Source organism: Solanum pennellii, chromosome 1, assembly GCF_001406875.1.
Source record: "Solanum pennellii chromosome 1, SPENNV200".
Taxonomy (NCBI): domain Eukaryota; kingdom Viridiplantae; phylum Streptophyta; class Magnoliopsida; order Solanales; family Solanaceae; genus Solanum; species Solanum pennellii.
The window spans coordinates 987,980-1,001,342 of record NC_028637.1 but is presented as its reverse complement, the minus strand read 5'-3'; the positions used below and the strand labels follow the sequence as shown (position 1 = coordinate 1,001,342).

The 13,363-nt window shown below is 30.0% G+C and overlaps 1 protein-coding gene and 1 long non-coding RNA gene across 2 annotated transcripts; one reads left to right on the top strand and one right to left on the bottom strand.

The window, feature by feature from the left end:
• The first annotated feature begins 857 nt into the window (after positions 1–857).
• On the top strand, positions 858–5,205 carry LOC107015425 (non-structural maintenance of chromosomes element 1 homolog). Its single transcript, XM_015215691.2, has 6 exons — positions 858–1,039; positions 1,822–2,018; positions 3,500–3,580; positions 3,706–3,942; positions 4,165–4,242; positions 4,711–5,205. Exons 1-6 carry the CDS (start codon positions 925–927, stop codon positions 4,945–4,947), a joined length of 945 nt encoding a protein of 314 aa, XP_015071177.1. The 5' UTR covers positions 858–924; the 3' UTR covers positions 4,948–5,205.
• Positions 5,206–5,960: 755 nt separating this feature from the next.
• LOC107020975 lies at positions 5,961–9,697 on the bottom strand. Its single transcript, XR_001456988.2, has 2 exons — positions 9,423–9,697; positions 5,961–6,819 (listed from the first exon to the last, which is right to left on the bottom strand). It is a non-coding gene; the product is annotated as an uncharacterized LOC107020975 (long non-coding RNA).
• Positions 9,698–13,363: the final 3,666 nt, after the last annotated feature.

Sequence of the window (13,363 nt, the reverse complement as noted above, 5' to 3'; positions counted from 1 at the left end):
CTTCCCCCCCCCCCCCCTCACTTATTCTTCTTTAGGCAACCTCCCATACCTCCTTATTGATGCATCCGTGCACGTTCTTCCAAACTATCTCAACATATTTCTTATTTTAATAGTCATCAAAGTCACTCCCACCTTATCTCGTATAATTGTCATATTCACATTTATGAAATTTTAAATTTTAGATAAATGGTTTTTTTCCAATTTAAAATAGTTATGAAATATTTTATTCATATATTTTGTATACATCTTAAATAAGGGAAAATTAATCAAAATGGCCATTCAATGAGTTGAGAGATTTGAGTTGGTTGGGATTTAACAAATCGTCGCGCAATATATATATGCACACATATATATACTATTGTATCAACAAGGTATATAGATGTATTTATATAGTTTGAAATTGTAATAATTACAGATTTTCTCACTAATTAATAATTTTATATCAAATTTCAAGTCAGATATTAGATATACGTATTTTTTGTTGCCATATACACTGTAAAATAAAGATACGTAGCGCGAGAGGCTAGAGTGAGATAGAATGGATACAAACGAGAGAGTCAATGAATAACACGAAATACATGTATCTGAGATGCCAGATACATTTTGAAATACAGATAACATATGGGAGAGAGTCGAGCGAGAGACTCAATAATCTACTTGTACACAATATCTAGGAAAAATTAGACTTAATTTTGACTCGATATATCTAAACACGTCATATACATGTATTCGAGGATCAAAATCTAACACAAATGATAATTTCGAAAATTCACGAAATGTAGCCCAAAAAAAAGCCTATAGATATAAGGCCCAAATCCATATATAAGAAGGTTTCTTTTTCCCGCCACCATTATTTTTCTTCTTTAATTTTAAGGGTTTTGCAGAATTTCACTTTCTTCAGTGCAAATTCGAATTTGAATTTCAATGGCGACACTTTCATGGAGGCACCATACACTAATTCAAGCTCTACTCTCTCGTGGTCCGCTTAAAGAGAAGGATTTTCAATCTATATTCACCAAAATCATCGGCAAATCCTCAGGTTTTTGTTGTTTTTTTCGATTTTTTTTCGCGTATTAGATTGATTGTTTTTCGGTGTTTTGAGTTTAGTTCCAAGTAACCAATTGCTAGTTTAGTTTATTCTGATCATTGCATTGGCTTTTTTAACTTAGTTGTGGAATTTTGGTTTTAGTATTTGTGTTGTTGCTGAGTTTTTGTTTAGATATTTGGGGATTGGGATTACAGTATCATTTTCAAGGACCCAATTACATGTTTAATCATTTGGTCTTTGTGTTGTTGGATTTTTACTTTGATATGTTTGTTTTCTAGCATAAGATTTAACTATTTCGTGGGCTATTCTCGAAGAAAGGAGGAGGAATTATGGCTTGTTGTTTGTGGAGAAGGGTTGAGCTGAGTAAATCTGGCTTATTATGAAAGAAATTATAAGTATGGATTGAATACTGAAAGTTTTAGCTTAAGGGATACATATTGTTTGTCCTCGAAAATTCGTTTATTTGTATGTTTTGGTGAATCAATAGGGCTAATTGCTCTGTGTTTTGGAGGAAAGGCAAATCCTTTTTGAGCTTTAGTTAGTTTCCGTTTCCCGTTTGGTTTGTAACTCGTAAGGCAGAAATCAAGTGTTTAATGATTCTGATTTGGAACTTTTGTTCTTTTCTTTGGATACAAGTATCATCATGTGATTCATGTCTGTTTAGTTTTCTAATTAGCATGTTAAAATTTGACTGGACTAAATAAATAAAATATTTTTTGGTATCTGTGTGAAAACATATTTGTTTCTGAAACTAATTTATGTCTATAATTCAGGTAATCATCAGTCACTATTCAATGAATACCTGAGAAAGATAAACGGAGAGCTCGCTTATGTGCAGTTAGAGCTACGGGCATGTAGAAACCAGTATGACGGACATGTGCATTATGGTGTTGTCAACAATGTTTCAGATGAGTCATCCAAACTTGGAACTAAATATTCAGTTCCCCAGATAGCTTTCTATAAAGGCATTGTGAGTTTTTCCTCCCTTTCTTTTGAACTGTGTCGAGAATGTCCGTAGTTGTTATATAGCCATCCTGTGTCAATATGAGGAAGTATCTCCATATTCTTTTGTCTTGCTTTGTGAGAGGGAATAGGATATAAAATGAAAATCTTCATTAGTCTATCGAATAGAGAACAAGAACTAATAAGGTTGCATTGAATCTAAAACAGAACTGCTGAATGCTACTTTTCTTTTGCCTCCTTACCTCAACTCAACGATGACGGGAAAAGAGAGCTTGCTGCATATCTTAGCTGGCAGTTCCACAGAAAGGAGCAAAAACTGTTTACTCTTCTTCCTTTCCTAGTCTAAGCTTGAAAGAAGATCTACATGCCATTAGTCCTCTAAAACTTAAAACTTCATGCTTAATCTTCATAGTAATGAATTGCGTATAAACTTGCAACTTATGTAATGAATTTGATATGGGAATAGAGCAGCTGATGCTAGCTATTTGTTCAAGTTATAGTACAAACATGATCATCCATCTTCTAGGATTAGTACTAACAACAACATACCTAGTGTAATCCCACAAGTGGGATCAGGAGAGGATGGTGTGTACAGTTGTACACAACCTTACCTCTACCTTGTAGAGGTAGATAGGTTCTAGATCCTCGGCTCAAGTAAAGCATATCAAAATCAAGTATGAAAAGTAAATATAGTAGTGAATAAGTGCTGAAAATAATGGAGAAAAGAACAGTAGCAACACAAATAATACAATAATTGAAGCAAAGAACACAGGTAATAGAAAGCATAACCACTAAGTTCAGTTAAATCAGAGTATTTTGGAGCTGACTTATGCAATCTAGTTTTATAAAAAATAATATTCAGGAGTCCCATTTTAAATCAAAAGTTGAAGTTGGTCGATCTATTTCATATTAGCTCAAAATGTGGTTAGGAGAAAAGATTTGGTAGGCTTTTTTCACTTCTTTCTAATCTTGCTCCCTTTTTTTTATTTTGGGAGAACGAATTGTTTGCTTCCCTTTTGTACGACAAATTTAAACTCACTTACTGTCGTAAAGGGGAGAGTCAAATAATTGAAATTTGTTGATTTCAGTAATTGATGTTTTCTCTAATCGACTAAGTCTCAGTCCTCAACTAGTTGGGATTTACTATATGAATTTTCCATTCATCTGTGCGTTCTTCTCTATTCAGGCTCATTTCAATCAATTATTGAGTAAATTGCATACTTTGAGGTAACTTGGGGTCCCTACAATTGAAGGTTCTCATAATTCCACTCTTATTGCAACAGTTACATAGAATTTCCTAATGAGAATAAAAGGATCCTGAAAACGTTGGGCTTAATATATCTGTACACAATAACTAAGTTTTACTTATATTATGTCCTTAGCTTAGACTGGTTAGTGTTTCTTAAAGAAAAATAATATGAATATACAAAGATATTTTCCTGACATAAATTTTTTAATGAGATTTATATGGTTACTGTATAAGTGCAGATTGAAGCAATTGTTCAAGACGCAGCAGCTCAGGGATTTATATCGACCATTGATGCACTGAACATACGGCTCGAAAATCAGGTTTCTTACTTCTTAACGATAAATGGTGGATGTGGTTCTTGATTAAAAAAATCTGTATAAACTTTGTAAATTTGCTTGTTGTTAGATCAGAGTTGTAATTATAAATACTTTGCTTCGGTCAACAGTTTCTAGCTGGAACAGAATCCCAGTCTCAGAGAGGTTCCACACATATTCCTGCAGCGTTTAGAAATTTTTCAATGTCTCAAAAGGAGAGGACCCTTGAGGAACTTGCGAGGGACCGCTGGCTTTCTCTAACAGATGGTAAGATAGGACTAGGAGTTCGTTCGTTTCTTGATCTCAGAAGTTGGTTTCGCAGTAATGAGGTTCCAGCATGTGAAGTTTGCAATGAAGCTGCTGTGAAGGTCTATTCTTCTCTTTTAACTCCATATTCACTATTGTACGAATTTTGCCTTTAAAATTGGATAAGGTTCATTGCCATTTTAGCTGTAAACTCACATGGTCTTCCTATATACTGTGCTTTGGTTTGATAATGTCACTGCAAACATCAGAAAGATGTTTATGTCTATGATAAACTATATGGCTGCTAAGTCATCCTATTCATGGTGGTATGATTATTTGACCAGGCTGAGCTTTGCAAAAATGAAGGCTGTAATGTTCGTATGCATATGTACTGTCTGAGAATGAAGTTCTCCAAAAGCAAGGTATTCTTCTCTCCTAGTGTAACTTTCCATAAATTTCCCATTTGTCACTCAATGACTGAATCTTGCCCTTTTCTTTTTAGCATCAACGAATTTAATTATATATATGTTTTCCAATCTTTTAATGTTGAATCCTCTACCATAATAGTTGCATTCGTATTAGTGTCCATGATACAAGTTTAATCCTAGACTTATAAACAGAAGAATGTGAACCCCCTCTTAGTCACAAGAAATGAGATTATTCTGGATTTGCACATTAAAGATGTTATTAACTAAATTTGCCCGACGTATAGGCAATCAAGAAAGCCGTATAATTGAACATATATATAAGCTAGATAAAAGTGAGCTAATCCAACTATCCAACCAATCATGTTATATTTCAAAGGGAAAACACTGTAAAGTTGATTATGAACACTCTCATCTATGCAGGCGATTGATGAACTAAATTCTTGTTGAAACCATAATTTGCAGGCTGAAAAAGTTTGTCCCGGTTGTGGGACAAGATGGCATTACAACATTGCAAAAGTAGAAGCTGTAGATGAAGAAGAGGATGCATCTGCTCCTCCTGAGAGTCAGCAGCCTCGTGAACCCTCAACGAGAAAAAGGCCTAGGACCCGTGCAGCTATTGACTCTGATACTGTTGAGCCTGAATCATCTCAAAGTACAAGGCTTACTCGACGCTCTGTCCGTCTGAAGAGTTCAGGTTAACAAATCTGGCTTGCTACTTGCTAGTTTTGGTGCTCATGTACATTTAAGTATATGAAAATGGATATAATTTTGCAACCTCTGAAACCAAACTCTAACTTATGAATGTAGATTATAAGGGTATCCAGATTAGTATCTTAATCATGGGTTGTTTTTTGTTTAAATCCAATAGATTCTAAGGGTAGATTAAACAATTGTTCATGTACCTTTATCCTCGGAGGCTCAAGTAAATGCCTGTTTGCTTATGTTTTCTCATATGAATCTTTTGCCTCTAGCTATTGAGTATCCCATTTTCATACATGATCAAAAATCATTAAGATCCTTCGGGGTGGCTCAGCGGTTTGAGCTTGAGACTTCCATGTTGGAGGTCTCGAGTTGAAAACCCCTTGCCAGCGCTCATCGCACCAGGCTTGCCTAGTGCGGGTTACCTCTCCTATGTGGTTTTCGAGCTATTTTATAGGAGCGGAGGTTCTACCCTGGACGCACCCAAAGGGTAGCGGCTGTGGGTTTCCCTTGTCATAAAAAAAAAATAATCATTAAGGTACTTGCGCTATGATTGCGCAAAACAATAATTCTTTCTATACTAGTGAAACTAGATTGAAGTTTTAACTCTAATCCAATACATTCCCTTAAATTAACTTATGAAATCAGCTACAACAATAAACCTAGTGATGTAAATGTCCATAACCAAAAAATGTCCCCAAAAGAAAAAGAATCTTCAGTTAGATATAGCTCTTCTATGAGTTGATTGTCAAAACATGTAACTATCACTTTTTTTTTTTGCGAGTTTCATACCCTAACTTTCACTTGTTCCTTTTTTTCTAGCTGAACCATCACCATCTATGTATTAAACACACATCGAAGTTAATTATATCATTAAACACATATCGAAGTTAATTATACCAACAGATGATGAGAGTTTAGGTAAAAGAAAAAAGAAAAGAATATCTCATAGTTGGGGTGTTAAACTCTCAAAGCCATCCACAAATGACACTCTTTTTCAACAAATCCTACAATATTTCCAAACCAACTTCATTATTGAATCCAAAAGATTACAAAGGGGTAACAACAGAGATATACTAAACAAACATAAATTAATTACAAAACTTAAGATAGACATATTTAAGAACTGCCAAAAATAAAGCCTCAACAGTAGAGATTTACAACACCAAGTGGTTTCCTCGTCTCGTTCATTTCAAGGTTAAGATCATTCAACGCTGTCTGAATAGTTTAGTGAGAGCATTCAGGTAGGCCACACTCTTCGAGAATTGATGATATAGTGGTAAGTTCTGAAGCTAAGGCATAAGAAGATCACGAAGCAACTCACTCGAAGGTTCAAATCAATTAAAACACTTCACTTGGCAATACAACTCTAGCCAAGAAAATATATAATCACAAATGCATAACATTTCACTCTAACTTCTGAGCACGGTGTTGCATTTCACGAGTATATGAAAAAACAATCTTGTTCAACGAAAAACAAGTTAAGAGAAATCAACACAATGCTCAAACAATAAAGTGAAAAGTTATGCACTTATAATGAAGCATTGTCTTGGCTATAGTTGTATTACCAAATCAAAGTGGTCAATTGATTTGAACATTCAACTAGGTTGCTTCATAAGCTTTTTTTGCCTCATCTTCCAAACCACTATATCATCAATTTCCGAAGACTGATCATTGTGATATAAGAAAGCAGCTCGTATTCCACATGCCCTGGTCGTACAAATCTATTAAACATTTTAGGGAGAGGCATAGTGCCATTTCCTTCAAACGAACAATAAGTTTTTATCTTCTGATTCCATCCAGCAACATCATAACTTTTTCTAGCACTAGTCTTCAATCGATTGGCTTCGAGATTCTTAACATGGAAAATACCTACTAAATATATTCAAATAAATCAAAAGCTCCACTCCACTATAACATCTTCTTCTTCTTCAATCTAGTTTTGTAGTATGGAAAGTAACATGTAAGGCAAGTAAAGCACACATCTAGTCAAGTACCAATTCAGAAATTATTCATAAATTTTGGAGAACATAACATAATGATTGAATTAATAACAACAATTTTAGTCTATTAAGCTTATATAATGGTTGTTATCGCCTTACCGGTTCCTTATAAACCATACCATTGCTTTTTCTTAATATATAATACTCACTCTGTTTCAATTTGTTTGACCTATTTTAACTTGAGATAGAGTTTCAGAAACTTATGGTCATCAGATAGAGATACATCAAATGCCAAAAATACCCTTTAATTGTATGGTTTTAAACATGTCACGTGGAAAGTTGGAACATAATAGTTGTCAAAAAGTAAGGAGATACCTTTTTTGAACCGGACTAAAAACTATACTCTCTCTGATTCAATTTGTTTGTCTCACTTTACTTTACTTTAAAAGTAAAGTAGGGCAAACAAATTGAACCAGAAATAGTGTAGTTTTTAGGGTCCTTAAATTGAAAAAGACTTGTTTGTCTTTTTTAAATGGGCAAATAGTAGTTTTAGTCCTTATATTATATGTTTATTCCAATTTTGGCCCTTATATAATTCGACTAAGCATTTCATATTAACTGACAATTAATTATGCTTAGTTAAATTAAACAAGGACCAAATTGGAATAAACCTACAACATTGGGGCCAAAATTGCTATTTGCCCTTTTTTTTAAATAGAAAAGGGACTCAAATTAGTGTTAAGAACACATATTTTGGAAGTCTCAGTTTCTTATGTTCTTATAAGTAGAATAGTTGGAATGTGCAAGAAATATATGAAGAGAAGATTTGAAAATTTACTTTGCGGCTCACAGAATTAACGCAAGTTGCGTGAGACTTCTTTTTATTTCACGAGTTGGTGAGTCCAACGATTTGGGTCGCACTGACTTTTAAAACAAAAAGAGACCTCACACAACTTACATCAGTTGTGTGAGACACAAAACAAAGTTCATCATGTAATTTGACGAAACTTCAAAGTTTTGCACAAACAACCAAAGCATATCTCAAGATAATTAAACATCTCCATAATGTTTCAAACACTATGAACCATGCTTAAAACATCTTTTGATCAATTCTTCAAACATTCTCGCTCATGATGTTGAGACATTATTATGTTTCAAACATTTGGAAGCAATGACATCTTTTTGAGAGATGTTTAAACATATCTTGGGTTGTTTGTGCAGGACAATAACTTGAAAGAACTAAAAAGCAATTAATAACTTGAAAATAATAATGAATCTTCTATTATTAGCAGAGTTTTAATATTAACACACAAGTTCTAATTGTATAAGTTATAGCAGACAAAGTAGGAGACTAAAGAACAATGAGCACAAGTTATTAAAACTAAACGATTGTTCGTTTTCTTGACTGAATAACAAAGATCAGACAACATATAGCAATTCAGAAGTCTTGAATAATGTAGATAAAATGAGAATCGAACATAAAAAAAGGTTGCGACTATAATGAGTTGCAAAAACAAAGTTAGCATTTAACTCCAATTCATGTATATTTGTTCAAAGCTATACTAACTGAGATTTGTAAAAATTTAGGACACAACTCATTAACAAGTAAAGCAAGTTCTGTCGAAAAGATTGAAACTTTGTGAATCAGAAAATGCTACAAATTTAGGACACAACTCATTAACAAGTAAAGCAAGTTCTGTCGAAAAGATTGAAACTTTGTGAATCAGAAAATGCTACAAATTTAGGACACAACTCATTAACAAGTAAAGCAGATTAGACTAAAAAGATTGAAACTTTTGTGAATCAGATATGCAAAGAGTTGATACAAATTTAGGACACAACTCATTGAAAAGAATTCTGATTCCGCCTCATGTAACAACAACAACATACCCAATGAACTCATACGAATGAAGTCCAGTATAGAGTCTACGCAGACCTTAACTCTAAATCAGTAGAAATAGTTACCAAAAAGGGAAACAACAGTGAAGAAAACACGACAAATGTTAAGAATCGACAAAACCTAGTAGTTTTAGTTCTGATTCTATATTTGTGTTAGAATAAAACATTTGATAAATATAAATAATTTATTTAAAACCAAATAACAAACATAGTCCAAATGCATAAACTAAAAATCCCAATTCCGTAACAACAACATATCGAATAGAATCACACAAGGGGTTCAATGTGTATAAAATATACGCAAATCTTACACGTACCTCCAAACTAAGCTCAAGTACACCAAATCAATCAAAATCAAATAGTTATATGTGCAAAATATACGCAAATCTTACACGTACCTCCAAACTAAGCTCAAGTACACCAAATCAATCAAACTCAAATAGTTATATGTGTAAAATATACGCAAATTTTACATGTACCTCCAAACTAAGCTCAAGTACACCAAATCAATCAAATCAAATAGTTATGAAAAGAAAAAACGACAGTCCAAACTAAGCTCAATCACATCAAATCAATCAAAACGACAGTAAAAAAAAACACGACAACTAATAAAACTTTGTAAAGAGCTCATACCATCATTTGATGAATACAGATCTGATCCACAAAAACCACTCTTAGCTATGTTTCTTCCATCTGGGTATCATCGAAAATTCAAAATCAGTAATTTTTCAGAGTAAAAAGCTATAAATGAAAACCACCGCCGTGGCACACAGACGGCGGAATTGGGTGGCAGAGATGCCGCAGCCGGCGGCGGTAACACCGATGACGGCGGCTGAAGGAGAATTCGCCACCTCACTACCTGTAACCCTAGTAGGATAGTATAGCTTTTATAGACTTACAGGTGAAAGTTTCTTATGTTAGGTTTTTAATTTATCAGTTACGTCAAGACTCGTATTTTAATAAAAATAAATGTTATATTTAAATTATTTTAGTTATTTTTTTTCTAGATGAATATATATATTTATTTTTTTTAAAATAGAGTCATAAAAATAATCTCTTTGTAGAAAATAGATAAAATTATGTATAATAGTTATTTCTTTCTTAAATTCTCGATATAATAATTGTTTAGTGCATCTAACTGCACTTAAATAGTTTGTTTAAATATTTGGTCATTTCAAACCCTAGTGTTAATACTATGGAATATATATATATATCGTTGTTCTGAATAATGTATCACGTAATTATATAAGGTAAAAATTTTATTTTTTAAGCGTTGAAGATAAATTTTTAATTTTTTCACGCCTATTTTTATAAAAATTATTTAAGATTTAAATACCGAAATATTGTTATAAGTATATAACAAGACGTTACATATGAAGGTTTTTATCATGAAATTATATGATTTCTTCCTGAAGTTTTCAGTAACGATCTATTTTGATCAAGTTACGGTTTGCAAAAGATACTTTACCATTTAATTTATTATTTATATTAAAAATATTAAAAAGTAATTGATTAATATTTAATAATTTATTATTTATATTAAAAAATTTTAAAAAATAATTGATTAATTAGTAATAATTTAAAAGATTTTGTTGATAAAAGGTAAATGAATAAATGAAACTAATTATTTAAACATAATAATTATTAGTTAAATAATAAAATAATTTTTATTAATATATTATTAGTTAATATGCTATAACTTAATAATAATATGCTATAAATAATTTATTTTTAAATATTTTTTAAAAAATTAATATATTATTAATTGATGTGCTATAAGATGATAATAATATGTTATAAGTAATTTATTTTTAAAAAGTATGATTATAACTTGATATTTATCCTCTTAAAAGTGTGTGGGATGTTAATTTAACTATAATATATCTACTATAGTCTACATGTACTTTTTTTTTATACTTCTAATAATTTTATATTTCATTTCTTAAGTTACATTTAATCTAATCATAAGAGAATTATCAATTACATTTAACTTTAACTTAAATTTTATAATTACATTTTAAACCCTATCTTTCCCCCTTCAAACCTAACCCTAATACAAAGTACTTAATGATATATATATTTAATAACAATAATAAAATTTGAAAAAAATAGTGTATACATAATAATTTTTTTTTATGAATATAAAAAAATTATTTTTGAAACATCATTGATCCAATAATTAATTTTAAATATAGCATTAAATACCACAGACATGACATATGGTCCCTCTGACTAAAGTAATAAATTTGTTAGAAAGAATAGATCATGTGGGGTTCACAAATTTGAAAAAAATAATAAATAAAAATAGGCCATGACTATATAGTAAAAAAATTAATTCCTCTAGGCTAATGACATTAATTTTTAAATTTGACAAAAAAAGGTTTGAAAAAAAAAAGCACAGAAATTTATGTACTTTATTAATTGTTTTTGCCTTTTATAGATTTTCTTTTCTAAAAAAACCTAAAATATCAAGAAATGTAGAATGAAGAAATTATAAAAAAATAGGAAAAAGGGTCTGATATACCCCTCAACTTTGTCATTTGGAGCTGATATATCCCTCGTTATAAAAGTGGCTCATATATGCCCTTACCGTTGTACAAACGGCTCACATATGCCCCTGCCGTTACAAAATTGCTCACATATACCCTTCACTTAACGGAAGTTAAAAAATTAGTTTTAAATTTATATTTATTACTTCTAATTTTTTGTAAAAAATTATTTAGGGGTATATATGATTCTTCTATCAAAGTTCAAGGTATATTTTAATTTTTTTCATACATAAATTATTCTTTGACTTCTTTTATTATAATTATTTGAATTTCTTATTCTTATTTTATTTTTTTCTTTCATACCTTAGTTTAAAGAATAAAAATTAAACTATTTTTTTTGTGTGTATTGTAATTTAATTTCGTATTCGAAGAAAAAATTTGATCATCTACAATAAGTTTTACAAGAATATTAGTGAAACATAAATAAATTTGATTATCAAAATAATAATTATAAATTAGTCATTGAAACGAAAAAAAAGTCAAAAAAAATATGTTTGTCGAGGATTAAATTTACTCATATGGGATTATAGTTTTTAGAAAAAAATAATAAAAATTTAGATTAAAATTATTATTTTTTTCATTTTTCCGTTAGAGGAAAAGGGTATATGTGAGCCATTTGTTTACAAATAGGGGTATATATGAGCCACTTTCATAACAAGGGGTATATCAGCTCTAAATGATAAAGTTGAGAGTATATCAGACCCTTTTCCCTTAAAAATATTCAAGATTATATATATAAATATAAATAGTTTTTTGACTTATATATAAATAGAATCCATCTCTATAAGGTAGTAATAAGATCTGCGTATATTATATTTTTTTAGGTCTTAATTCATAAAATTTCACTGAATAATTTTTTTATTATATATATATAATATAAATTTTTAATAAAAATATATAAATAATTAATTCTTCTTTTATTACTATTATAATTTTTAACTTAGAAAAGTACTTTAATGTTTTATTTTTTAAAAAAAGAAAAAGGAACATTTCTAAATAGTTAAAGAAAAAGTTAACTAAGCAAATATTTTAAGAAGAAAATTTGCATGGCCAAACTTCAAAGTTCAAAAGTGATTTAATTCCCATAATTTTTTTAATAATTGCTAATTGATTTCAGCTTCCACATGGCTTCATTGCTTGTACACAATGTCCACCACAATTTTTTTTACATATATAAAATATTATAACATGAAAAATAATTTTAAAGATAAAATATATGATTAAATAGAATATAATAATGTATAACATAAGGAAATGATTTGGTAGTTAATAAATTTCATATTATGAATTTTAAATATATATTCTTTTATATATATAGACCGTCTGATTCACTTATTATTTTCTAGCTGATATTAATAAGTTACATATGTATTATCATATATTATGTATTTGATGATTATTTTTAGTTGAAAAGATTATGTGAGATGTTATTTAGATTAATTATTCAATTTAGTTAATTAAATTATAATAAATGAAAATAATTGACAATTTATGCTCATCTACTTAAGTTTTGACAAACATAGTTCAAATTGATAATCATGATAATTCAATAACTAATATAATAAAATAGTCGAGATATAATAATCTAACGCGAATATATATAAAGAATATTCTATATGTATTGTATTTATATACGAGATATTATGTTTAAATTTCAACAACATAAAAATACTTAACAATTTCTTATTCATCGATCTGAATCTTAATGAAAAAAATTACTCAATATTTTGTATTAATAAAAAGTAAATGTTATTCGATATGTGTTTTCAAGTCTTGATAAAAAAAAGCTATTCAATATTTATTACGAATATATAAATAATATAAGAGTCATTCAATATTAATATCAATATTAATATTTATATAATTAATTTATCGTGTAAACTGATCCGAATATCATCGTGATTCTTCCTAAAAAGAATCATATGGTAATAATAAAAAAATTTCAAACGTTGCGTACGCGAAATGCCACCTTTTTTTCCCCTTTTTTTGCGAGAAAATCAAGAAAACAAAAGCTGACCCCCACCC

Excerpts from the sequence above, each read along its gene's own strand:
- LOC107015425 (XM_015215691.2), top strand. The coding sequence starts at position 925 with ATGGCGACACTTTCATGGAGGCACCATACACTAATTCAAGCTCTACTC. Across the intron at positions 1,040-1,821 it reads AATCATCGGCAAATCCTCAG|GTAATCATCAGTCACTATTC; the intron begins GTTTTTGTTGTT and ends TCTATAATTCAG. Across the intron at positions 3,581-3,705 it reads ACATACGGCTCGAAAATCAG|TTTCTAGCTGGAACAGAATC; the intron begins GTTTCTTACTTC and ends TTCGGTCAACAG.